We start from the raw sequence: 27,746 nt of genomic DNA on the forward strand, positions 1-27,746 counted from the left end.
AGCTCTGAAACCAGATTGCATAGCGGAGAAGGTATGGTGGGATTCGAAATGGTTGGTAATCTGTTTGTTGACTTGGCTTTCGAAGACCTTAGAAAGGCAGGGTAGGATAGATATAGGTCTGTAGCAGTTTGGGTCAAGAGTGTCTCCCCGGCCTCCCGGGTGGCGCAGTGGTCTAGAGCACTGCATCGCAGTGCTAACTGCGCCACCAGAGTCTCTGGGTTCGCGCCCAGGCTCTGTCGCAGCCGGCCGCGACCGGGAGGTCCGTGGGGCGACGCACAATTGGCATAGCGTCGTCCGGGGTAGGGAGGGTTTGGCCGGTAGGGATATCCTTGTCTCATCGCGCTCCAGCGACTCCTGTGGCGGGCCGGGCGCAGTGCGCGCCAACCAAGGGGGCCAGGTACACGGTGTTTCCTCCGACACATTGGTGCGGCTGGCTTCCGGGTTGGAGGCGCGCTGTGTTAAAGAAGCAGTACGGCTGGTTGGGTTGTGCTTCGGAGGACGCATGGCTTTCGACCTTCGTCTCTCCCGAGCCCGTACGGGAGTTGTAGCGATGAGACAAGGTAGTAATTACTAGCGATTGGATACCACGAAAATTGATGAGAAAATGGAATAAAATAAAAAATAAAAAATAAAAATAAGAGTGTAATTAAAACATATCTAAAATATGTTAAAAAAATAAATAAAAAAAAAGAGCCATAAAGATAAGAGGGGAATGACCGCAGCTGCTTTCCAATCTTTGGGAATCTCAGACGACACAAAAGAGAGGTTGAACAGGCTAGTAATAGGGGTTGCAACATTATAGAAAGAAAGCGTCCAGATTGTCTAGCCCGGCTGATTTGTAGGGGTTCAGATTTTGCAGCTCTTTCAGAACATCAGCTGACTGGATTTGGGAGAAGGAGAAGTGGGGAAGGCTTTGGCGAGTTGCTGTGGGGGGTGCAGTGCTGTTGACCGGGGTAGGGGTAGCCAGGTGGAAAGCATGGCCAGCCGTAGAAAAATGCTTATTGAAATTGTCAATTATAGTGGATTTATCGGTGGTGACAGTGTTTCCTGTCCTCAGTGCAGTGGGCAGCTGGGAGGAGGTGTTTTATTCTCCATGGACTTTACAGTGTCCCAGAACTTTTTTGAGTTTGTGTTGCAGGAAGCAAATTTCTGCTTGAAAAAGCTAGCCTTGGCTTTTCTAACTGCCTGTGTATATTGGTTTCTAGCTTCCCTGAAAAGTTGCATATCACGGGGGCTGTTCGATGCTAATGCAGAACGCCATAGGATGTTTTTGTGTTGGTTGAGGGCAGTCAGGTCTGGAGAGAACCAAGGGCTATATCTGTTCCTGGTTCAACATTTCTTGAATGGGGTATTGTTAAGAGAATTTTGTTCTCAAGGTTATGTACCCAATTTAATTATATTCCTCAGTCTGCAAACCAGAATTTGTAAGATCCTGGTCGAATGAAACAGACAGAGGCCCAGCTAAAATAGTCAAAAAGGTTTATTCACGGGAACGTTCTAGAGTCAAGAACAATTCGGACTAGGACTACACATTTATTGATTATGATTTTATACATTCTAATCAATTCCATACAATTATATGTTTCAGGGCGGAATATTCTAATCATTCAATTAACAGATAAATCTCACCTATCAGGCATGCTTATTTAAGATGGTGAGGAAGGCATAAAAAAAAATAACCAGGCATCCTCTACTGACGGGATGAGATCAATATCCTTCCAGGATATCCCGGCCAGGTCGATTAGAAAGGCCTGCTCGCTGAAGTGTTTCAGGGAGCGTTTGACAGTGATGAGTGGAGGTCGTTTGACCGCTGACCCATTATGGATGCAGGCAATGAGGCAGTGATCGCTGAGATCTTCGTTGAAAACAGCAGAGGTGTATTTAGAGGGCAAGTTGGTTAGGATGATATCTATGAGGGTGCCCATGTTTACGGCTTTGGGGTGGCACCTGGTAGGTTCATTGATAATTTGTGTGAGATTGAGGGCATCAAGCTTAGATTGTAGGATGGCTGGGGTGTTAAGCATCTTCCAGTTTAGGTCGCCTAGTAGCACGAGCTCTGAAGATAGATGGGGGGCAATCAGTTCACATATGGTGTCCAGAGCACAGCTGGGGCAGAGGGTGGTCTATAGCAGGGAGCAACGGTGAGAGACTTGTTTTTAGAGAGGTGGATTTTTAAAAGTCAGCCAATCAGCATTCAAACCACCCAGTTTATGATTACATTTAAGTCATTTAGCAGACGCTTTTATCCAGAGCGACTTAAAGGAGCAATTAGGGTTATGTGCCTTGCTTAAGGGCTCATCAACAGATTTTTCACCTAGTCGGCTCGGGACTCAAACCAGCGACCTTTCGCTTACTGGCGCAACGTTCTTAACTACTAAGCTACCTGCCATCCCATTTATCTGGAGTATTCGTCAAAATAAGATCAATCATTCTTAAGTTTATGGTTAGGTTTAAAATCAGATTTGATGACTTTGTGGGTGTCCCAGGTAGTGGCCATTCTGCAGAGCTGCGTCCACAACAAGATTCATGACGAACAACGCTAACCTGCACCCATTTTCCCATAGAAGAGTAATTGATGATGACGATGATTAACATTTTAGTTTTACCGACAAACCATTTGCTCCTGTGCCTTCCTTTCCGTGCTCTAGTTAGAGTTTGAATGAGATTTTCTGCTACTGTAAATGTAGGCTACACCATAGGCCTGTATCTGTATAACGAATAACATGTATGTACCATGTTTTCTGTAGACTAACTAAGCACAGAGCAGACATGAAGAAAGGAAAATAAATATTTCAATTATCTATTCACTTTTCTCTTCTCTCATAGGCTACTTTGCACAGTTCCATATTGCCTGCTTGCCTTTTGGTCCTAAATGGGTAACAGTTTATAGATGTAATATAGATATACTGATCTAATAATGTCGAGTGATAGAGATGCCTGAAGCCATTTAGCAGTCATTATCCAAGACGGCTAATACCGTAAACACTGTTAGCCAGCTTTACTGTTAGCGGTTGCGATCACCAGCAGACAGCGAGAGATTTGCCTGGCTCAGCTTAGCATCTTTACACTAGCTCTCGGCTAGCTCTACCCCATTGCAGGGTTTCCCAACTGGTGGCCCGCGGGTGATTCTATTTGCCCCCCCCCCAAGTTTTCTGAGAAAAAAAAGGTAATATACTGTGCCTTAAGAATGTATTCATACCCCTTGATGTATTCCACATTTTGTTGTGTAACAGGCTGAATTCAAAATGGATTATATATTTTACCAATCTACATACAATACCCCATAATGACAAAGTGAAATGTATTGAAAATTAAATACATAAAAATCTAATTTAAATAAATAATCACACCCCAAGTCAATACTTTGTAGAAGTACCTTTGGCAACAATTACAGCTGTGAGTCTTTCTGGGTAACTCTCTAAGAGCTTTACACACCTGGATTGTGCATCATTTGCCTATATATATTTTTTTATTCTTCAAGCTCTGCCAAACAGGATGCATGTTTTGGAATATTTGTGTTCTGTACAGGTTTCCTTATTTTTGCTCTGTCAATTTGGTTAGTATTGTGGAGTAACTACAATGATGTCGATCCATCCTCAGTTTTCTCCTATCACAGCCATTAAACTCTGTAACTGTTGTTTTAACGTCACCATTGGCCTCATGGTGAAATCCCTGAGCAGTTTCCTTCCTCTCCGGCAACTGAGTTAGGAAGGACGCCTGTATCTTTGTAGTGTATTGTTACACCATCCAAAGTGTAATTAATAACCACCTGCTCAAAGGGATATTCAATGTCTGCTTTTTATTTTTTTACCCATCTACCAATAGGTTCCATTCTTTGCAAAGCATTGGAAAACCTTCATGTACTTTGTGGTTGATCTGTGTGTAAAATTACCTGCTCGACTGAGGGACCTTACAGATAATTGTATGTGTGGGGTAGAAATTTGTACTCCTGAACTTATTTAGGCTTTCCATAACAAAGGAGTTGAATACTTATTGACTCAAGATATTTCAGCTTTTCATTTGTAATTCATTTGTAAACATAAAAAAAAACGTTAGTCCACTTTGACATTTATGTGGTATTGTGCCAATAAAAAAATCTAAATTTAATACATTTTAAATTCAGGCTGTAACACAAGAAAAATGTGGAAGAAGTCAAGGGGTGTGAACACTTTCTGAAGGCACTGTATATTGTTATTATTGCACATAAAATACTTTATAAACGCCAGCAAATCATCTCCAAGTGATTTAAGTTTTGGAAAAATCTGTTCCAAAGTATTCCCACGCATAACAGAGAGATATATCAAATCAAAATCAAATCAAATTGTATTTGTCACATCCGCCGAATACAACAGGTTTAGACCTTTACAATGAAATGCTTACTTACAAGCCCTTAACCAACAATGCAACTTTAAGAAAAATAAGTGTTAAGAAAGTATTTACTAAAATAAACTGAAGTAAAAATAAAAAATACAATTATTTATTTTTTAAGTAAATATATGTGATATTATTCAAATGTAAGCAAGGTTTTAAATTATTATATTTTAAACATATCTGTTTGGGTTTCTTGCGGTCAATTTGCAGTCTACAAATGATTTGTAATTCTGTTCCGGCCCCGCGACCATGCGCTCAAGAAGGAATCGTCCCGCAGCTGAATCTAGTTGATGATCCCTATTGTTTCAACTGGAGTTTGACGTTTAATCCACTGCAGTGTTGTTGGCTTGGGGGCCAATGTGACTCCACTATTATTTCCTCTTTCCATTCCCAAGTTGAAATCTCTGCGCATAAAGATGTATTCCAATGGGAAATGGAGCAAAAGGAATGTTTGAGCCGGGCGAGCAAACTCAATTTGGAGACGGCGTGCGTGCGTGCGGCGTTAGGTAGACAGTTCTCACCGTGGCGCCGCGGGGGCGTAATGAATAGTCTTTATTTAAAAAGGCGAGCTGGTTGCGGGCAGAGCGAGGTAGCGGGCCCTGCTGTGTGTGTGTGTATGTGTGTCTGATACAGCACTATGGATGACAGCAAGTCTCCACAGAGGCAGAAGTCAGCGGAACAGGGCAATAAAAGCGACAGGCAGGCAGTGCTAGGCAAGGCCCAGCGGAGGAATGATGATGGTGATGTGGGTTGGTTTATTCTGGGCTGTTTGCACTGCTTTACACAGGCCTCTTCTAACTCCACTGAGTCACCTCACCTCCCTCCACCTTCACTATTATCTCTGTTAATTATCATGGCACAATTCATATCAATTGCATACACTGTGTGGTGTATGTGTCGATAGAGGCTGGGAAGTTCGTGTGTTTCCTTTTGTCCCTCGTGCGTTTGCATGCAGAGACAACCGGTGTGTGTGTGTGTGAGTGGGGCCACCGTTTCGCAAGGCCTATGTGCGCTGTCATAATTAGATTTTCTTCCCCTCGGGGGATCGAAAAATGGCGCTAGGGGAAATGGTTATCTTTATGGCTCAGGTGCGGTCCGATAGTGAGATGAGTGACATTTTTTATTATTCTGATGTATTTTCTCCTCTCAATGTTTGAGTGTTGGGTGACCTTGTGTGTCTGGCAGGCTGGAAGAAGCAGAGACACGCATGGATAATAGACCACAGAACGATATCAATCGCTCCGTAAGGAATTTCATATATATTTACCTCAGAATAGATGAGACAAGAGACGAGAAGTAATTTAGAACAGAAATAAACATTACGAGTTTTGCACAGTTGCTGCGAAAAGGTAGCGAGAGAGAGCAGAGTAGCGGAAAGATAGGGGAGAGAGGGGTAAATAAGAAAGGGAGGAGAGACGGTGAGGAGGGACGGAATAGTTATGGAGCAAGCACTGTGGGGTCGGCTGGGGAGTGTTTTTATAGTCTGGGACATTCTCAGAGCCTTTCACTAAACAACTGTCTCTCTTTCTCTTCACGTTAAAGAACAACTCCTCCGTCTCTCCCTTGTCGTAGCTCCAGTCTCTCTGACTAATACTACTCCTCCGAGAGTGTGTGTAGCGTTCTGAGGCCTGCTCTTTAGCTTTTCTTTTCCCCACCGTCTCTCGGTATCCATCACTCGGAATGGCATTCTCCTCAAGGCCAATTTCTTCAACCTCCCCCTTCACCGTCAACTCCCCTCCCTGGTCAGACAAGTCCTCCCACCTTGTTAGCGCCGTTAGCGCCTTAGTGCTAGCTCTCCTGGCCCTGTGTTTACAGCCAGTAAGGCAGCCCAGTTGGGTCCGATAGCTAGATGTGTCCCGATTAGCCGCCGCCAACGACCGGCGGCACTGGCTGGAACAGAGTGAGCGAGACAGAGCCAGAGGAGGAAAATAAAGAAGGCCTTTATCGGGACATGGGCGCTGATAAAGGACGACACTCACCGTGATTTATATCCCCCGGGTTCGAAACACCGTCATTGTCACGGTGATGCATTCCCCATCCCCGCCAGCCGCCACCTCGGCTACATATATTTTTCTGTTTATACCGCCTGCTTTTAATCAGGCCCCCAGGCTGGTCTGTCCACAGCGAGTGCCTGTGCGATGCAGGCTGACTTCCTGACTTTATTAAGGTGTAATAAGGTGTAATACACAAGTTAATAACACAGGGGAGGGGGAGGTTTTCCGCCTAAGTAGCCCGCTCTCTCCGTTAGCCATTAGCAATAAATCAGCAGCTGTTATTACCTAGCCACTAATTGAATGTGATAGCGGCCGTGTGCTGCTAATGCAATCCTCCAGGTGTAATTGGCAATCGAGGAGCGCTGCCCACCCCTCGCATCTCCGCTCTGGCTCTGTGATTCACTCGGGCTGCCACGAATCATTGATATCCACAGCATGTCGGTACTAGGCTATGCAAGGCAGAGGGAAAAGACACTGAATGGAAAACGTGCAAATGATCAGAGTCAACTGAAAATAGAGGATTCTTGACAGTATTCTTAGTCCAGATCATCCTACTGAAGCTTGCAGCTGTGTGAAGTCTGCACACCATCTTGGTTTGGTGCCCTCTCAAAATGACCGGCCTTTCGAAGGGGGTTAGGTAAACACATGACATCATGGTGGCATCACGGCTGTGGATTTTGCCACGCCACCCACACAGGCTTCGGATGAGCCAGTTCTATTTGTCCTCCCTCGCTATTTTTCTCTCTCTCTCTCTCTCTCTCTCTCTCTCTCTCTCTCTCTCTCTCTCTCTCTCTGTCTCTGTCTCTCTGTCTCACTCACTCAACTCACTCAACTCACTGACACAAACACACACTCTTTCTCTCCCCGTTACCCATACCGGGCTTGTTTACTCTCTCCCAATCCTAACACTCTCCTACCTGTCTCCCTCCAGACGAGGCGTGTGCCAACTGTTCATTTGGGGCGATCTGCGACGGGCAGTCGGGCCGCTGTGTGTGCCCGCAGGAGTGTGTGGAGTCCCACCAACCGGTGTGCGGCAGCGACGGCTCCACCTACGACAGCGAGTGTGAGCTCCACGTGCGTGCCTGTACCGAGCAGCTTGACCTGCGCGTGCTCGCCCAGGGAGAATGCAGTGAGTATTGCCAGCACCAAGTGTGTGTGTGCCTACCAACAGTGTGGTTGTACAAATAGTAGGTCTTAAAGTAATGTCTCACTATTGTATTTTAGCAATGCTGACACACCCTGTGTGTGTGTGTGTGTGTGTGTGTGTGTGTGTGTGTGTGTGTGTGTGTGTGTGTGTGTGTGTGCACGCGCGTGCGTGTGCGATCATCCGTTTGTTTGTGTGTGTGCATTTGCAGAGACGTGCGGCAGCGCCGTGTGTGCCTGGGGGGCCCGCTGCGTCCAGAACAAGTGCGAGTGCCCGCAATGCCAGGGCCAGGCCTTCTCGCCCGTGTGCGGCAGCGACGGCTTCACCTACGACAACACCTGCGAGCTGGGTGTGGCCTCCTGCGTCCTCAAAAAGAAGATCGAGGCGGCCAAGCCTGGCAGCTGCGACGAAGGTAGGAATTAGATACCACTGATAGGGCAGAGGAACTCTCAACCACGAGGCACACAGTGCCTTTTTAATCATGATTTGCAGCCTAGTTTACACACGTCCTTTGTGGAGCTGCTCTCCTCTCCTACTGGCACGGTACCAGAGTCTTTACTCTGACAATCAGCTCTCTCTCTGGGTATCTTTGTCACCATACGGTTGTCATGCAGATGATGTCAGCAATAGTCCCTTGTGGCCAGACGTAGTCACCGTCGCCGAGACTGTCGTCATCGTCTGAGGACGTATGAACAACAGAGCAGGTTTCACCTGCCAGCAGGAGAGATAGAGGGCGAGATGATGAGAGCGAGGGGGAGGGAGAAGTGGGGAGTGGAGGAGAGATGGAGAGAGATATGGAGGGAGGGGTAGCGAAAGAAAGAGAGACTGAGAGACGGACAGAGAGAGGGAGGGGTAAAGGGGTGAGAGTATTCATGAATGATAATTTTCCTCTACCATCCCAGTGTCTGTTCTTTCCCTCTCTCACTGTGTCGTTGTCTACTCTACTGTATACGGCCAGCTCTGTCTGCCAGCTCTGTCTGCCAGCTCTTAACGCCCGGCTGGTTTTGTTCAATTGAACTCATTGACTGAGTCGAGTAACCTTTTGTATGTGGACCATGAAGAAATGCACATATAAACCACACTGCAGATTTCATACACATACACACACACTGTGCCCCATATCATCATTATACGCACACACTCCACACATACTATATACACATACGCTCGGACACCACACGCACATTCAAACACACGCACATTCAAACACACACTCATACAAACACACACACACACACATACTGTGCCCCATATAATCATTATACGCACACACTGCACATGTAGTAAACAGTACATACACACACATACACTCACATGCTTTCACGATGTGCCCCATATCACTGTCTGGCGGTGGGCAAAGATGCTCTCCTCTATAGCGCCCCAAGGGCGTTTATCTATTTGTGAAGCCTGGTGACTCACTCTCTCTCTCTCCTCTCTCTCTCTCTCTCTCTCTCTCTCTCTCTCTCTCTCTCTCTCTTCTCGCTCCTCTTTCTCCTCTCTCTCTTCTCTCTCCTCTCTTTTTCTACTCTCTCCTCTCTCTCTCTACTCTTTCTCTTCTTTCCTCTCTCTCTCCTCTCTCTCTCTCTCCTCTCTCTCATCTTTCTCTCTTCTCTCTCTCCTCTTTCTTCTCTCTCTCCTCTCTCTCTCTCTTCTCTCTCCTCTCTTTTTCTACTCTCTCCTCTCTCTCTCTCTCTCTCTCCTCTCTTTCTCTTCTTTCCTCTCTCTGTCTCTCTTCTCGCTCCTCTTTCTCCTCTCTCCTCTCTCTCTACTCTCTCCTCTCTCTCTCCTCTCTTTCTCTTCTTTCCTCTCTCTTTCCTCTCTCTCTCTCTCCTCTCTCTCCTCTCTCTCTTTTCTCTCTCCTCTCTTTTTCTACTCTCTCCTCTCTCTCTCTCTCTCTCTCTCTCTCTCTCCTCTCTTTCTCTTCTTTCCTCTCTCTGTCTCTCTTCTCGCTCCTCTTTCTCCTCTCTCCTCTCTTTCTACTCTCTCCTCTCTCTCTCTCCTCTCTTTCTCTTCTTTCCTCTCTCTTTCCTCTCTCTCTCTCTCTCTCTCTCTCCTCTCTCTCTCCTCTCTCTAGCTACTCTTTCTCTTCCCCTCTATGTTTCTCTCACTTGTTCTCTCTATTGCAATGTCTCTCCATCTTCCATCTCTCTCCTTTCTCTCTCTCTCTGGTAGCATACAACCCCCTGTTTTTCTCTCTCGCTTGCTCATTTGAGTTCTCAGAAAGCCATCAGCCAGTAACAAAAGAAACATGTTTTATTTTATTTTCTTTGTCTCTCCCCCTCCCATCCCTATTGTCTCACCATGTTGCCCTCTCTCCATCAAACTAGCATTGTCTCTTGACAAAAAGATCACATTGCTTTCAGAGATGGGATCAGGTCCGATCGATAAACCTCCCCCAGGGGACAGGGTCCAGTTTTCTTTTTGTTCCACGCCTTGTCACCATTCCTCTTCCCCTCTAGTAGATAACTGACGCACAACCCCCCACTGCTAAAAGCTAGGACATTTTTTAATGGGGTAGCTGTAGTAGCTTAATATTTTGAACAGGAACAGGGTTAGAATTCTTCTCCAATGTTTTGGGAAAATCTCGATTGAAAAACTACTTTCTTCTGTATACAAACTCAGATTTTTACGTCTTTAAAACCCTGTGCATCAAGTTGACCCAACCCTATAGTCCTATTATATCATTGGACTAGTCAATGTATTGACCTATCACAACTTATTGAACCGACTGCAACCTTTCCCCTCGGCACTTGCCTACAGTACAACCCCTACCCACCACTCTCCCGTCTACAGTGCTGGTAGAATCCTCCAACTCCGGCCAATTGAACAATTTACTTGTTTATTTAGACCTGACTTAAAAAACATTTTCATTTGTCACAGGGTGAAATGGAAGCGTTTCCCCCCCCCCCTTTTATTTAGGGTAATGAAAAATGACAGTGTTCTGTACTGGGGGAATCTATCACCTGTTTAATTTCACACTCGGGTAGGCCCAGGCTCAGCTCCTTTGTCGACACTGACAAAGTGGCGGGGGAGCGTAGTGCATCACCTTGGGGCCCAGGCCGGTTTTAATTGAATACACATTTACTAAACAGGATTATGGGTGAAAATATCACACGGCAGAGTCAATGCACTATCCACTACCCAATACATATCGAGAGAGAACAACAGAGAGGAGATGGGTGGGTGGGTGGAGAAGAGCTCATCAAAAGCTGATCAGTGGCTTTTTGTCCTATCTATCTATCTATCTATCCCTACCTATCCTGCTAAGAAACCTTCTCCTCTCCATTTCTCTCTTTTCTGAGCTCCCTTTCTTTATGTAGGGTGGGTTTATTTGGACTAACGTGTTGTCACATCCTTCAACAGCAGACTGTCTGAGGGGCTGGCAAATGAAGCCAAAACAAACAGGGAAAGGTCCGAGCAACAAGCCACCTGCGTGTTTGGGCCTACCAAAGCCACGCTGTTTTCGATCCCTTCCTAATAAACTCCAAAAACTCCAAAACACACACACACAAATACACACACAAACAGACCGGTGCCGTGCGATTAGGTCAGTGACTGGGAAGGCATGGGCTATTATCAAAGCCAGATTTATTCACAAATAAACTTTGATGAAGCCCAAGTTCACCAAACAACAGATAGCTCCAACAACCAGAGTGACATAGGCTATAAACCGAAATTGACAAAAAACTTCACCAAATGGAAATACCAATAAGCACACAGGCATGCAATCTCCATAGACAAACATTGGCAGTAGAATGGCCTTACTGAAGAGCTCACTTTCAACGCCATTGAACTCTCTGGAGTGATGCATCCCACTTCACCATCTGGCAGTCCGACGGACCAATCTGGGATTGACCGATGCCAGAAGAACGCTACCTGCCTGAATGCATAGTGCCAACTTTAAAGTTTGGTGGAGGAGGACTAATGGTCTGGGGCTGTTTTTCATGGTTCAGGCTAGGCCCTTAGTTCCAGTGAAGGGAAATCTTAACGCTACAGCATACAATGACATTCTAGACAATTCTGTGCTTTCAACTTTGTGGCAACAGTTTGGGGAAGGCCCTTTCCTGTTTCAGCATGACAATGTCCCCGTGCAGCAAGCGAGGTCCATACAGAAATGTTTTGTTTAGATCAGTGTGGAAGAACTTGACTGGTCTGCACAGAGCCCTGACCTCAATCCCATCGAACACCTTTGGAATTAATTGGAACTCCGACTGCAAGCCAGGCCTAATCCCCCAAGATCAGTGCCCGAGCTCACTAATGCTCTTGTGGCTGAATGGATGTAAGTCCCTGCAGAAATGTTCCAACATCTAGTGGAAAGCCTTCCCAGAAGAGTGGAGGCTGTTATAGCAGCAAAGGGGGACCAACTCCATATTAATGCACATGATTTTGGAATGAGATGTTCCCTGAGCAGGTGTCCACATACTTTTTTGTGTATAAAGAAAAAATGCCTCATCCCAAAATATCTATCTTGATCAATCAAATGCATCAAAGGGATGTTGTCTATTCTCATGTTCATTCAACAGTAGCCTAACCTGCAAATTGAATGCAAAATGCATTTAGGCCTAATGTACTAGTAAATGAATTGAATTTGTCTGACCGTCAGGGTAAACCTCTCGGTGACAGCGTTTGACCTATGTCCATCATTTTATTCTGCAGGCACACAGCAAGCCCACGGACAGGTGGGAGACGCATCCCCACAGCCTCCTTTGGTTCCATTTTCACACTGACACAAAAAGTCACACACAAACAGTAGCTGGTAGCACAGTTCTCCCACGTAGGTAGGCAGCTACTGTACATCCAGCCGGTCGGGGAGCAGAATCCTTCAGCATGCGTGTGCCCCCATGCAGCCACACACGTAGAATTGTCGTAGTTAGTCGCACCCATTTTGTAGAAGACACGATTAGGGCCTGCATTGAGTGGCAGGAGAAGCCCCATTCCCATTACGTCCACAAAGCAAAAGTAAATGTCCAAGATGTGTAAAAGTCTGGGTAAAAAGTATTAATTGGTAATGACGTTTCAGACAAGTGAACAGTCCAGTAGTCACTGTTAGCCTGCCTGACAGATAGCATTGAGGGAGATGGTGGTTGCCTTTCATTAATAACATCACGTCTTGTAGAGTTCCTGTATGCTGGCTCTGTCTGGTCTTAACTTTCATTGTAGTTGACTTTCCACTCTTCGAACCCTCCAAACGGCGTGTAACATTATTCCAACTTGGGAAATTATTTTCTGTGCAGTATAATGTCCATTTGTCAGGTTGTGTTTGCTTAGCTAGCTTCATTCAGTTCAAGGGATGCTAGCACCAAATTATGTTGACATGTGCAAATGTGCAAAGTTTACCACAGGTTTACCCACACAACATGTTAAGGCAATACGGATGTGCAAAATATGAAATCGTCTCAATGCAACGAATGAAGCTACTTCAAGCTAGGCAAAGCAGAGACGTCTATGCTGACCCTCTCCATTAATCTTTAATGGCCGCGCGGGTCAACAATTTGAATAGATGGAAAGGAAGGCATGAATACCCTAGCACCTTTCCTGAGATTTTGGTGCTGTTTTAGCACATTTGGAATTTGTTTGCATAAAAACCACCAGAATCATTGAGAAAAAACTTTAGACAAAAAATTAGCACAGATAGCCACTGCACTTCACTGACACACACACAGAAATGGGATTTGTGGCAGATGACAAATGGTAATCTTGACATTCACACACAGGTCATGATATTGGTATAGTGTTTTTTTACTGACAGGAGTGTTTCCTGGCCCTGATAAATACAAATATTGATAGTACTGAGGTGACTCTGGGCCACATTCTTCAGAATGATACACACCCCTTTCTCTAGTTTCCCTCCAATTATCCACCCTCATCCTCTCTGCTTCTTCCCTCCATTGGGTCATCACCTCATGCTATAAAAGAAGCACACATTTTCTCCTCCATTGCTTCTATCAGTTTTATTCCCTCACACAATTTCTCGCTCTTCTCTTTAAAGAAGGAAATACGAAAATCGGCTGTTTTTTTTCTTCCTCTCTCCAGAGTCTCCGCTGTTCTGTATTTGCTCAACTTAACGGAGATTCCTTGGTTAAATGGACTCTGGTTATGACATGATTGAGTAAAAGTAGCAGACAGACACGGGCGCTGAGAGAATAGCTGATGCAGACATCTTCCCTGCTAATTGAAAGGTTCATAGGCAGTGCGGGTGGCTGCCACATCAAAAACCAACAGCTAATTAGTGCCCCCTCCCTCCCTTCACTTTTATTTACTCAATGTCTTAGTTCTTCTTTTTTTTCTTTTATATTTATTTATTCTTTGAGTCAGGGGGGCATGAGCGGAATATTAATTGGGTGGCGAATGCTCTCTTGGCTCACTCCCACGTTTCCCTTCTCCTGCTGAGTTTGCATAAATGGACTCAGGTGGCCAGGCAAGTCAGGGCCTTGTTTATTTAACAGCTGCTCCGGGGTCAGTTGATTTGTGCGTTTGCATTGGAACCCGTCATCATGGCATGTCGCTGTCTGGGATCAGATACCGTGTTCGCTCATCATATGGCACTGACAGACATTTTGCATTGCACCGTCACAGCTTTAGAACACTCACAAAATGGCCTCTCATATAGTCGTATCAAATCCATTTTACAATTCCTTTCTATCGTGTCCATTTACCGCAGTCACATTGATAGAGAATACGAACAATTGGATTCGGGTTTAATTGTTGTGTACAGCAGTGATTCCCAAACTGAGGGGTCGGCAAAGAGCTATTTAGAGAGCAATTTAAAACTTGTCAAAAATGTCCAGATCAACTAGCTACGGTCAGCTAACGTTTTTAGCAATGTTTTTTAGCCCATAGATTTTGTTTTAATGTTTGAGTCACTCAACTATCACATGAATACACATTAGACATGGCAAAATGTATAGAATTGAAAGAGAATTAGCTTTAAACCTGCAAAATGTTCTTCTCTGCCAACAAGATGGGTGTGAACAGTTTGTGTCGTGGACAGTGCTTGTACCCATAGAAAGAGATGTGGCGGGCACGCGAAAGTAGGGCGCAGGATGTTCCCCAATGCCTGAGTGAAAAAGTTTGGGAACCCTTCGTGTACAGTATTGTAAAAAATAAAGACAGTCTTTGTCTTGAGTTTGATGTGTACTCTCCTTAATACTCCCGGCCTCTGGAGTTCCTCCATTGTTCACTGTGCGTGGGCCTAATGAAGTGAATGCCCTTCCACTGTATCGACCCCTCGAGCCTGTCAGAGCCCATTGGTGATGACCCATATCAGGGCAATGAGACGGACTGCTGCTCCTCTGGACCCAGCAGTGCCCCCTCTACAGTGTGACCTGCCCCATAATCCACTTAAGGAGATGGGTTATGCTAAGTGGCACTTCCAGGACTACAACATCGATATCCCCATTAGGGCCAGCGGGGGCCTTGCTAAAGCAGCCCGTCAATACAGATGGGACTGAGTCAGACGGTCAAAAAAGGAGACTGAGACAGAGGACAGGAGGGAAGCATCTGGACTCCCTAGTACATATATATATATTTGTTTAATTAATGTTGTACAAGATTGCATTATAACTGGTCTGGAGAATATCATTAGAAGAATTTACATCATAACTGGATACTTTTCAAGATAAAGAGATTTTAACCAATGAACATTACTTTTTCCCATACTTGAACATCTTCCTCTGTCTGCATGTGGACTACTGCCTCTCTGTCTCTTGCTCTCTCTCTCTCTCTTTTGGTCTCTCTCATTCTCTGTCTCTCTCCCCACCATTCCTTCTCCCTCTCTCTCCTCTCCCCAGGAGTCTTGCAAGTGTAACAAGTGAACTGTCTGAACATTAAAAGCAGGGCCCTTTCATTCTCCATGGTCAAACTCCTTCCCATTTTTGTTTGTATTAAATAAATCATTGCAGTCAAGCTGGATGTGTCCACTCTTATTTCCATCTCATTCTCTTACCCCCCCCATTATCTTGTGAGTTCTATCTGTATGTATATCTTTATCTAGTTTGTATTCCAAAATGTTTTTTCAATGTTTCAGCTTTATAATTCTCCGATCCTCGGAAATAATAATGGCTTGTCGTTTGTACTTGTAACTCTCTTGTAACGCTCTCTGAAGAGCTCTTTTCAAAAACCTCTTTGATCCAGTGAAGTGTACCGTTTTAAAATAAATCGAAAGTTTACCTTTCACAGTCGCAGGTACAAAAAGTGTCTGAACTACTTTTTTTCCGAAGTCTGGAGTGGATTGATAATTGGATCTTACGGAACACCGTATAATTAGCGGCTTCCTCCTATCAGGAAATCTGTGTCAATGAAACAGGCTCTCGCATTGATTCCCCCGCATTGATTCCCCCTCGCAGGGATGCAAGGGGTAATATTTCCCTCCTCCCACTATCCTCAGCTTTAATTGAAATGTAAAGGATGCCTCACTGGTGGCGCAGCAATGTTGTGCCTAATGTATTTAGTCAATCGCTGGTCCTCTCCATGGTTGGTCATTATCTTGTACTTCCAGCAGCGCCTTTGGTTCTATCTCAGCGTCAACGTGAAGGACATTTTAATATCCTAAAGGTGGCATACTCTGAATATATAAACACTCTGCCAAGAACTCGGCTTTCATTTTTGGGGAGGACGACGAAGATGTAAGGCATTTTTACAAGTGTGTATCGAAATGTTAAGTTTTCTTATGTGTGACTGTGCTTGGCCGATAATAACAATTAAAAAATAATCTCTGTGTGTGGTCTCTGCAGATTGTGGTTCAGGAGGATCGGGGTCAGGTATTGAGAGCTGCGAACAGGACAGGTGTCGTACGTTCGGAGGATCGTGGGACGAGGACGCAGAGGACGACCGCTGTGTCTGTGACTTTGACTGCCATCGCGTGCCTCGCAACCCGGTAAGCTTTATCCTCCATAAGTTAGCCCTCCACAAACAACCACAAACCTGTATGTGGTTTTTACTGCAATAGAGGTGGTTTTCAGTTTCACACAAGCCTAGGTAATTCCTAGGTAATGAATGCATGACATCTGACATTTACATTCAAAGTCAATGTTTGTGCAATAACATTTTCAGATTGAAATTGAACTTGCAATGTTACGTGGTTTGAAAAGGAATGGTGTACTTAGAGTAACTTTGAAATTAAATCACACGCTCATACATTTCAGCATTCATGTGAGTATGACTGCGATTCTCCTTAGGTGTGTGGCTCAAATGGGAAGACCTACAGCAACGAGTGTGAAATGAAGAAGGCTAGGTGTGAAAAGCAGGAGCACCTGCTGATCCAGAATCAGGGACCCTGTACAGGTGAGCAGCCTGCACACCCCACCATAACTGATCTAACATCAGCCAGAGTAATAACCCATCTCTTACTTAATTCACCCAGCTTAGTACTTTGTCATAAAGCTACGGCTAAAAATCCTGCTGTTTCTTCTGAACACCACTTTGGTTGGTACAGTAGCCTATCGAACACAACGCCAAAGCTGGCTGGCGAGAGCTTCCCTCCCCCGATTGGATACCTACATAAGGTGCCTTCGGAAACTATTTAGACCCCTTGACTTTTTCCACATTCTGTTAGGTTACAGCCTTATTCTAAAATTGATTAAATCGTTTTTTTTACTCATCAATCTACACACAATACCCCATAATGACAAAGCAAAAACAGTTTTTTAGAAATTTTTGCTCATTTATGAATATTTAAAAAATATCATATTTACATAAGTATTCAGATCCTTTACTTTGTTGAAGGACCTTTGGCAGCGATTACAGCATCGAGTCTTCTTGGGTATGACGTTACAAGCTTGGCACACCTGTATTTGTGGAGTTTCTCCCATCTTCTCTGCCGATCCTCTCAAGCTCTGTCAGGTTGGACGAGGTGCATTGCCGCACAGCTATTTTCAGGTCTCTGTTCGATCGGGTTCAAATCCGGGCTCTGGACATTCAGAGACTTGTCCCGAAGCCACTCCTGTCTTGGCTGTGTGCTTAGAGTCGTTGTCCTGTTGGAAGGTTAACCTTCGCCCCAGTCTGAGGCCCTGAGCACTCTGGAGCAGGTTTTCATCAACGATCTCTTTGTACTTTGCTCCGTTCATCTTTGCCTTGATCCTGACTAGTCTCCCAGTCCCTGCCGCTGAAAAACATCCCCACAGTATGATGCTGCCACCACCATGCTTCACCGTTGGGATGGTGCCAGGTTTCCTCCAGACGTGACGCTTGGCATTCAGGCCAAATAGTTCAATCTTGGTTTCATCAGACCAGAGAATCTTGTTTCTCATGGTCTGAAAGTCTTTAGGTGCATGTTGGCAAACTCCAAGCGGGCTGTCATGTGACTTTTACTGAGAAGTGGCTTCCGTCTGGCCACTCTACTATAAAGGCCTGATTGGTGGAGTGCTGCTGAGATGGTTGTCCTTCTGGAAGGTTCTCCCATCTCCACAGAGGAACTCTGTTAGAGTGACCATCGGGTTCTTGGTCACCTCCATGACCAAGGCCCTTCTCCCCCGATTGCTCAGTTTGGCCGGGCGGCCAACTATAGGAAGTGTCTTGGTAGTTTCAAACTTCTTCCATTTAAGAATGATGGAGGCCACTGTGTTCTTGGGGGATCTTAAATGCTGCATAAATGTTTTGGTACCCTTCCCCAAATCTGTGCCTCGACATAATCCTGTCTCTGAGCTCTACGGAAAATTAATTCGACCTTATGGCTTGGTTTTTTCTCTGACATGAACTGTCAACTGTGGGACCTTATATAGACAGGTGTGTGCCTTTCCAAATCATGTCCCATCAATTGAATTTACCACAGGTGGACGCCAATCAAGTTGTAGAAGCATCTCAAGGATGATCAATGGAAACAGGATGGACCTGAGCTCAATTTCAAGTCTCATAGCTAAGGGTCTGAACTTATGTAAATAAGGTATTTCTGTTCTTGTGTGTCTAAAATGTCTAAAAACCTGTTTTCGCTTTGTCATTATGTAGATTGTAGAGGTCATTTTCTCTAGACTGTCACCACAGATGCCAGGCAAAAGTAGGGAAGCCTTGTTCTGCGTCTTGCTCTACATTCTAGTCCCTGCCTTGGCAGTGTAAACCATCATCTCTCTGTAGTAGGCCAGAGCGAAGCAAAGGGCAGATAAGATATTCTGTGTGATCACTGCAGCCTGTTTGATTCCCTGCGGCCCTAAAAAGAGCAAGGGAGCAAACGAAAGAGAGAGAGCGATGGAGAGAGCTCTCCGCCCCGGTTTCACACTCACACCCCTGTAAAGTCGTCCTTCCTAAGCTGGCCACTTTGGGGCGCTTTCTGTCACGCTTCTTCACCATCCGCAGAGAATCAATCCCTTTTTTCTTGTGGAGTGCTATTGGTGTACGCAAGCTCTTGGGCCCTCTTCTTTTCCCAAAAAGCTCAGATCAATTGGAATCTCATTGGGCCTTTCTTCATAAGCTATGCATGGAGGAACGTGTCTTTGACCACGGTTTGACCTCTAAGCCTTCAAACTCAAGGGAGCTCCTGACTTCTTTAACTTGACAAAGGGGGTTTTGAATTCAACACGACCTTGTGTTGTTGTTTTTTTACTGTCTTATGTGGTTTATAAACACCTCACGTGTTGTGTCTCTGGGAAAATGTTTCATCATGCCTGTCTGAGTTCTTTGATCTTTGACAGCTGTCTCAGAGAACTTTCAAGCTGTCCTATTTTGCATTTTCTATCAGAAAACTGGAATCACTGACCCAGTTTTTATGATGTCTAAAAGAGATCCTGCGGTATATACCATTGCTACATGCACAGGCATTCAACTCTCCCCTTGTAGAAACACAAAGGCTACATGCAGCACATAGCCGTGGCAACAGCAGACCTTGAGATAGAGAGCTGTATTGTGCCAGACAATGGTCACTGTAGAGGGAAAACCAATCGGCTGAAGAACATATGAAATTAAAAGTTCTCTCTTGTCCTAATAGGCTCAGTACAGATAGTAGCGGGAGCGCTGAAAAGTGGCAAGTTAATGAACTGTGTCCAAAGCTCATCGCTGGAGTGGAAAAGCACTGGAAAGAGAGAGAGCAAGTCATCACCATTAGGCTTCGGCTCATATCCACATCAGTAACAGTGTGATTTATGGGCCGGTATCTACAGCCTCCAAACTCCAAATGAGGAACACAAGAGAGGAAGAAAGAAAGAGAGAGCGAGGGGGAGAGTTCTTCCTCCCAACTCTACCACTAGCGCCCATTTTGATCCAAGGCCTGAAGAGAGTTTAAGCAATAATATATTGCCTTGGCCATTGATCAACCCCCCCCCCCCCCCCCCCCCCTCTTTTCCTTCCATCCTTCCATACCTCTCTCGTTTCACTTATACACAAGTGCTCTGTTGGGGGAGATATTTGTTTGGGGTGTGTTGTATATACGGTTTTCGAGCTGTCACTTCGCGGTGAAATCTGGCGCTCCCACAGACAAACAACTACACACATACACTCACAGATTGGCCCAGTCCATCAAATTCAGCTGCAGACTCGTTTTTTTCTGCTTCTGCGAGCTTGTAGCGACGCTGTGTCGCGCTCTGCAATTTCACAGGAGAACAAATGAAGAGAATAGGCCTCCTAGGAAGAGGCAAATGTCAGCTGTTGCAAATCCACTAGGAACACCATTGTTTGTTTTCACTGCACTGGAGGTAATGGCATAATTCTCCCTCTGATTTTGAGCCATTGTCAGGACTGGGAAAATAGAATTGTTATCTGGGAGCCAGATGCCAGCTTCTTCACCCCTGGCCCGCCAGGCAAAACTCATTGTTCACTAGAAGTTGCATGTTGTTCAGAGATTGTGTCTTCTAATTCCTTTTAAAAGAGCCTTCTATCACTCTGAAAAGTTTTTTTTTCTCCTTTCTTGTCCGTTGTGTCCCCTCATCAGCGATTTTGGCCACCTCTCCGACAAAGCTGACAGCGCAAGAACACTGCAGTCTGTCAGTCTATGGCTGTTGCCGTGACAACAAGACGGCGGCCCTTGGTGTGGGACTTGCTGGATGCCCCAGTAAGTGTGCCGACCCCTCATGTGGCATCCGACCTCTCACCTCTGACCCCTTGTATTATATCCATCACAATGGTATTAACTTATTGACCAGATGCTCACAATCAGCCTAGCATACAATTCTTTAAAAGGAAAACCTGCATATAAAGTGATATCTAAAGGTATGGACACAGATTCAAGTCTAGGTCAGGGCTGGGTTTCCAAAAAGTATCATAGCACTGATCACCTTTCTTTCGTACGTTTAGTTTCAATGGAAATAAGATGATCTAAGTGCTATGATAGGCTGATTGTGAGCATCTGGTCAATAAGTTAATACCATTGTGATGGATATAATACAAGGGGTCAGAGGTGAGCCTGGACCCGGTCTGCTGATGCTTTGATGTTGTAGCTGTACATAATGATCTAATTAATTCAGTCATTCAATCAGTCATGTCAATCAGTCATCAGTCATTTTTGTGTCCCCCAGGTACATGCCAGTGTAACCCGTACGGCTCCTACAAGGGGACTTGTGACCCGGGCAGCGGCCAGTGCTCCTGTAAGCCCGGCGTCGGGGGACAGAAGTGCGACCGCTGCGATCCAAGCTTCTGGAACTTCCGCGGCATCGTCACAGAGAACTTGAGCGGCTGCACACGTAAGAGACCCTCTTCATCTTGTCTCTTTCTCCATCTCGTTTCTTCTCATCAACTGTCCTTACGTAGGAAACAGAAGAGTTATGGTCTTGTATAGCAGAGTTAGTAGACCATGACGCTTGCAACTCAAGGATCATAGGTTTCCCGCTGGGGCCGGTAGTACGAAAATGTATGCATGCAATACTGTAAGCCGCTTTGGGTTAAAGTATCTGCTTGATGGCTTGTACTATATGGAGACATTGACTCGATTCCTTTGTGTGTGTGTGTGTGTGCGCATAATCCTTTTTGATGGTGACTACTAAGTCTTGTGAAAAGAGTACTTGGCAATACAGTACGAGATCCTCAGAGCTTTTCAGTCCGCAGCAGGAATGATCTATCTGTCTCCACTGTGGCCTTACCTGTGAGGTTTACACCTGAGGTATATATGAACTGGAGACAGCATCCAAGATGGCCGACCGTTGTTTTCAACGTAATCCACTCACGTTTGCATACACCATTTCGTGGTGGTTGCCATCTGCTTTACAGAGCCGATAACGGCTACACACTAGAACTCAGTGGAAGCAGCACGAGCAGCGACGACGTCATTCACAAACATCACAAATATTGGATGACTATAAAATGTTAATATCTTCGGCTGTGAGTGATGGAAGAACAATTGGCCTTGAAGACGATTACTTAAATTATTCAATGGATATTTTTGGCACAAAGGTGATAACTAAAGTGTCGTTTTAGGAATTTTAAAATGTGACTTTTCTATAAACCCTTTTCCAGTACACGACACACTGACGTCACGCACAGATGCGCGCTACTCTTGGTGGCAGTAAGAAAGCCATCACCATCTGTGCCCATTCAACATTTAGATACATTTTTTTTTTTTTTACTTCTAAACAAAATAACTTTTTGGGGTTCTCATACGCTTACAATGATGTTTTGATTCTTGCTTGAACACCCACTTAGATTGCGTTTGGTTGTGATCTTTGCAAAATAATTATTTTGGATGCAGCAGTTAGTTGCTCACTAGAATGCTAACGCTCATTAATATAGTGTTAAAGCTGTCGCTCTCCTCATCCTCGGATGAGGTGAGGAGAGAAGGATCTTCAGACCAAAATGCGGTTTCAAGGAAATAAGCCATCTTTTATTTTATAACAACGAAAACTGATGATGATGGCAACACGAAAACAAACACTTTAACAAACTTACAAAATAACAAAACGACGTAGAACGAAACCTGAACATAAACTCACATCACTAAACGTAAACTCACGGACAGGAACGTTACATCAAAACACACGAACAGCCAAACAGCCCCGAAAGTGAATAACATCGACAACGACGAAGACATCACAGGAGACAATCACCCACCAACAAACAGTGAGAACGCCCTACCTAAATATGACTCTTAATTAGAGGAAAACGCAAACCACCTGCCTCTAATCAAGAGCCATACCAGGTAACCCAAAACCAACATAGAAACAGATAACATAGACTGCCCACCCAAAACACATGCCCTGACCATAAACACATAAAAAACAACATAAAACAGGTCAGGACTGTTACAGAACCCCCCCCTCAAGGTGCGAACGCCGGGCGCACCAGCACAAAGTCCAGGGGAGGGTCTGGGTGGGCAGTTGACCACGGTGGTGGCTCCGGCTCAGGACGCTCTCCCCACACCACCATAGTCACTCCCCTCTTCTGTCTACCCCTTCCACTGACCACCCTTAAACTACCTTCCTCTAAATAAACAGCCAGCACCGGGACAAGGGGCAGCACCGGGACAAGGGGTAGCACCGGGACAAGGGGCAGCACCAGGATAAGGACCAGCACCGGAATAAGGGGCAGCACCGGGACAAGGGGCAGCACCGGGACAAGGGGCAGCACCGGGACAAGGGGCAGCACCGGGACAAGGGGCAGCACCGGGACAAGGGGCAGCACCGGGACAAGGGGCAGCACCGGGACAAGGGGCAGCACCGGGACAAGGGGCAGCACCGGGACAAGGGGCAGATCCCGGCTGAAGGACTCTGGCAGGTCCCGTTTGGACGGCTCTGGCAGGTCCCGGCTGGACGGCTCTGGCAGGTCCCGGCTGGACGGCTCTGGCAGGTCCCGGCTGGACGGCTCTGGCAGGTCCCGGCTGGACGGCTCTGGCAGGTCCTGGCTGGACGGCTCTGGCAGGTCCTGGCTGGACGGCTCTGGCAGGTCCTGGCTGGACGGCTCTGGCAGGTCATAGCAGGACGGCTCTGGCAGGTCCTGGCTGGACGGCTCTGGCAGGTCCTGGCTGGACGGCTCTGGCAGGTCCTGGCTGGACGGCTCTGGCAGGTCCTGGCTGGACGGCTCTGGCTGGTCATGGCAGGACGGCTCTGGCTGGTCATGGCTCGCTGGCGGCTCTGGCAGATCCTGTCTGGTTGGCGGCTCTGGCAGATCCTGTCTGGTTGGCGGCTCTGGCAGATCCTGTCTGGTTGGCGGCTCTGGCAGATCCTGTCTGGTTGGCGGCTCTGGCAGATCCTGTCTGGTTGGCGGCTCTGGCAGATCCTGTCTGGTTGGCGGCTCTGGCAGATCCTGTCTGGCGAGCGGCTCTAGCGGCTCCTGTCTGGCGGGCGGCTCTAGCGGCTCCTGTCTGGCGGACGGCTCTGTAGGCTCATGGCAGACGGGCGGCTTTGCAGGCTCATGACAGACGGGCGGCTTTGCAGGCTCATGGCAGACGGATGGCTCAGACGGCGCTGGGGAGACGGATGGCTCAGATGGCGCTGGGGAGACGGATGGCTCAGATGGCGCTGGGGAGACGGATGGCTCAGATGGCGCTGGGGAGACGGATGGCTCAGATGGCGCTGGGGAGACGGATGGCTCTGTAGGGAGGAGAAGGAGAGACAGCCTGGTGCGTGGTCTAGGCACTGGCTGCGCTGGAGAGGAGGAAACAGCTGGAGAGAGAACCCGGAGAGACAGCCTGGTACGGGGGGCTGCCACCGGAGAACCGGTACATGGAGGTGGCACCGGGTCTACCGGACCGTGAAGGAGGACACGTGCTCTTGAGCACCGAGCCTCCCCAACCCTACCAGGTTGAATGATCCCCGTAGCCCTGCCAGTGCGGCGAGGTGGAATAGCCCGCACTGGCCTATGCAGGCGAACCGGGGACACCACCTGTAAGGCTGGTGCCATGTACGCCGGCCCGAGGAGACGTACTGGAGGCCAGATACGTTGGGCCGGCTTCATGACATCCGGCTCGATGCCCAACCTAGCCCTCCCAGTGCGGCAAGGTGGAATAGCCCGCACTGGGCTAAGCACGCGTACTGGGGACACCGTGCGCTTTACCGCATAACACGGTGTCTTACCAGTACGACGCCTTCTACCTCCACGGTAAGCACGGGGAGTTGGCTCGGGTATCCTACCCGGCTTTGCCACACTCCTCGTGTGCCCCCCCCCCCAAGAAATTTTTTGGTCTGACTCACGGGCTCCCAACCGCGTCGTCGCGCTGCCTCCTCATACCAGCGCCTCTCAGCCTTCGCTGCTTCCAACTCCTCCTTTGGACGGCGATATTCCCCTGGTTGAGCCCAAGGTCCTCTACCGTCCAGGATCTCCTCCCAAGTCCAGAAGTCCTTGTTGCTCCGTAGAGCATTCCCATACCGCTTGGTCTTAGCGTGGTGGGTGATTCTGTTAAAGCTGTCGCTCTCCTCATCCTCGGATGAGGTGAGGAGAGAAGGATCTTCAGACCAAAATGCGGTTTCAGGGAAATAAGCCATCTTTTATTTTATAACAACGAAAACTGATGATGATGGCAACACGAAAACAAACACTTTAACAAACTTACAAAATAACAAAACGACGTAGAACGAAACCTGAACATAAACTCACATCACTAAACGTAAACTCACGGACAGGAACGTTACATCAAAACACACGAACAGCCAAACAGCCCCGAAAGTGAATAACATCGACAACGACGAAGACATCACAGGAGACAATCACCCACCAACAAACAGTGAGAACGCCCTACCTAAATATGACTCTTAATTAGAGGAAAACGCAAACCACCTGCCTCTAATCAAGAGCCATACCAGGTAACCCAAAACCAACATAGAAACAGATAACATAGACTGCCCACCCAAAACACATGCCCTGACCATAAACACATAAAAAACAACATAAAACAGGTCAGGACTGTTACATATAGGCTGTAGCAAAAGCTAGCCAAAGAGACATTTTACTGGTTGAAGTGTTTTTTAAGTATAATGCAGTTGATTTGCGATGATGACACACACATTATATTAAGCAGAGCGTTCATACGAGCCCTACCATCCAATTATAATCCAAAAGTAGTGTGAAATGCACTCATGCGGCAATGTTTGTAAACACAGAAAGGGGTCTATGGGGCCATCTATAAAAATGGTCCTTTTGGGCTTGTCTTCAGCTAAACTGCAGTACCAAAAGTGGCCTCTGAGCACATGGGAAAGCGTGCTTCCTGACTGCAACACTGGCCCCCTGAGGCTTACTCACGGACAAGCAAACAGTACACACATCAGTGCAGAGTTCAGCAGGAGGAAAAACATTGATTCCAGGAACATGATGGGTTTTGATGTTGTCCCTTGCGGGCTGGTGGCTCTCTGTGATCTTGTTGGCCCATCTACCCTCTCCCATCTTGCCCCAGGGTTGTCTGGCTGGCCTCGGCCTGAACTATCTCTGACCCCAGCTCCCGACAATGAAGCGCTGAGATTTACATCAAGCCAGGGGTCACTTCTGAGGTGGCCTGTATATGTGTGTGTGTGTGTGTGTGTGTGTGTGTGTGTGTGTGTGTGTGTGTGTGTGTGTGTGTGTGTGTGTGTGTGTGTGTGTGTGTGTGTGTGTGTGTGTGTGTGTGTGTGTGTGTTTGAAAGAGAGTGTGTTAGTGTGTTGAAAGAGTGTGTGTGTATTCCTGAACTTAAAAGCATAATGGAGAATCTTGGAGAGTGTTAGGGATAGACTAGAGGGATCGTCTTTCATTATGATGAACATATGGACTTTTATTCACTGTATTTTATACATCCCATTCTCTCCATCCCTTTCTTCTCCCTATTCATATCTCCCTTTCTCTCTTTCTTTCTCTCTTTCTCACCCTTTGTATTCCAGCGTGTAACTGCGACGCGGTGGGCTCAGTGAGGGACGACTGCGAGCAAATGTCAGGCCTGTGCTCCTGCAAGACGGGAGTGAAGGGCATGAAGTGCAACGTGTGCCCCGACGGCAGCAAGATGGGTATGAGCGGCTGCGACACAGGTAAGGTGGAGCCCCCGCTTACTGACGCGTGCCACCTGCTGACTCGCCGCGCCATCGATGAAGCGTGGTGAGCGTGGCAACCCCTCGGCTCTCGTCTAGTCCCTGTCACTTCTCTCGTCCAGGGGGCGGCCTGGCAGCAGCCTATTAATGAACTCAATGGCTTTTTGTCAAAGCCACATTTTTTTTGCAGCATCAAGAAGTAGCAGAAACGGTAGAAGCAACTGCAGTAAAATAGCTGTCGTTGTTCATGGCGTTATCTGAAGGAAAAACAAATCTGAATGGGAAATATAAATTTAAGCACTTATATTTTGGCTATTTATCCAGTCATTTGTCATTGTAAAATAAGAATTTATTCTTAACTTTAGCCCACTATCAGCAGTTTTCCTCGCCCTCTTCCATTCTAATTTAGCCCAATGAATACACACATAACTCCAGTTGGTGGAGAGGGAAGGTGAGCCCCTGCTGTGTCGTCCTGGCACTGTCTCATTAAGACCCACCGTCCGCTATCGACAGGAAGTCAAGTGCTTAATGAAGTCAATAGTCCCAGCCCAGCAGTGGTGCTCTGTGGCGTACCGGCAGATGAAAAAAGGGGGGCGTGGTAATGGAACGGGTACATGAAAACCAAGAGGAGGTGCTCCGCACGGCTGTTATGTCAGCACAGAGAGCCCACACTTGGTGCCTCAGGGGCTTCATGGGTAGGATTCTTGGCCCAAGCCCCTGCTGCTGCTGGTGATGCTGCTGCTGATGCAACCCAGTGGCGATATGTGTCAACGCTTCTAACAGGTTCCTTGGTGAAAGTACCAGAGATCAGTGCTGATTAGACGCCCGGCCAAAACAACAAGACAATTTTATTGCTTGAAAAGAGTCCACATATTTACTTTATATTAAAGACACATCATTAATAGAATCTGTATGGAAAGTATAACTGTTCATTCATCTGCATAACCTACCCATGTTTATATGTGTGGAAGTAGTGCTGTGCATATCAAATATGATGACAATTATCAACTAGGATAAAAGAACAGTTAAGAGCGCCAAGCACACATGCTAATGTGAGCATCATGATTAGGACCAGGAATACCCAATTAGATGAACGGCCAGTGATGCCATAGCTGCCTATCTGTTGTCCCCATGAGTTGATTTCAACCCCTCATTCCCATCTCAGGTGCTGATGCCCCAACTTCATGTGATGAGCTGGACTGCAAGTTTGGCGCGTTGTGTGACGAGGTCAACGGTCAAGCCCACTGCGAATGTCCCTCTCCCGACTGTGACGAGAAGAACAAGACCAAGGTGGGCCTCTACATTCTCATATCCATGACCAATCACTCCTCTTCTCCATGACCAATCAATCCTCTTCTCCATGACCAATCAGGCCTCTTCTCCATGACCAATCAGGCCTC

General features: G+C 46.6%; 1 protein-coding gene across 10 annotated transcripts in view; it reads left to right on the plus strand.

Moving 5' to 3' along the window:
* Positions 1-27,746, plus strand: part of LOC129830187 (agrin-like) — a 283,228-nt gene that overhangs the window by 207,254 nt on the left and 48,228 nt on the right. For all 10 annotated transcript variants that reach the window (XM_055892528.1, XM_055892531.1, XM_055892530.1 and 7 more), the window contains 8 exons: positions 7,297-7,494; positions 7,721-7,921; positions 16,242-16,384; positions 16,686-16,791; positions 20,363-20,482; positions 20,946-21,110; positions 26,203-26,346; positions 27,512-27,636. In XM_055892528.1, coding sequence (XP_055748503.1) covers positions 7,297-7,494; positions 7,721-7,921; positions 16,242-16,384; positions 16,686-16,791; positions 20,363-20,482; positions 20,946-21,110; positions 26,203-26,346; positions 27,512-27,636 — 1,202 coding nt within the window. The remainder of the gene's footprint in view (positions 1-7,296; positions 7,495-7,720; positions 7,922-16,241; positions 16,385-16,685; positions 16,792-20,362; positions 20,483-20,945; positions 21,111-26,202; positions 26,347-27,511; positions 27,637-27,746) is intronic.

The sequence above is a fragment of the Salvelinus fontinalis genome, chromosome 31 (assembly GCF_029448725.1).
Source record: "Salvelinus fontinalis isolate EN_2023a chromosome 31, ASM2944872v1, whole genome shotgun sequence".
Lineage (NCBI taxonomy): Eukaryota > Metazoa > Chordata > Actinopteri > Salmoniformes > Salmonidae > Salvelinus > Salvelinus fontinalis.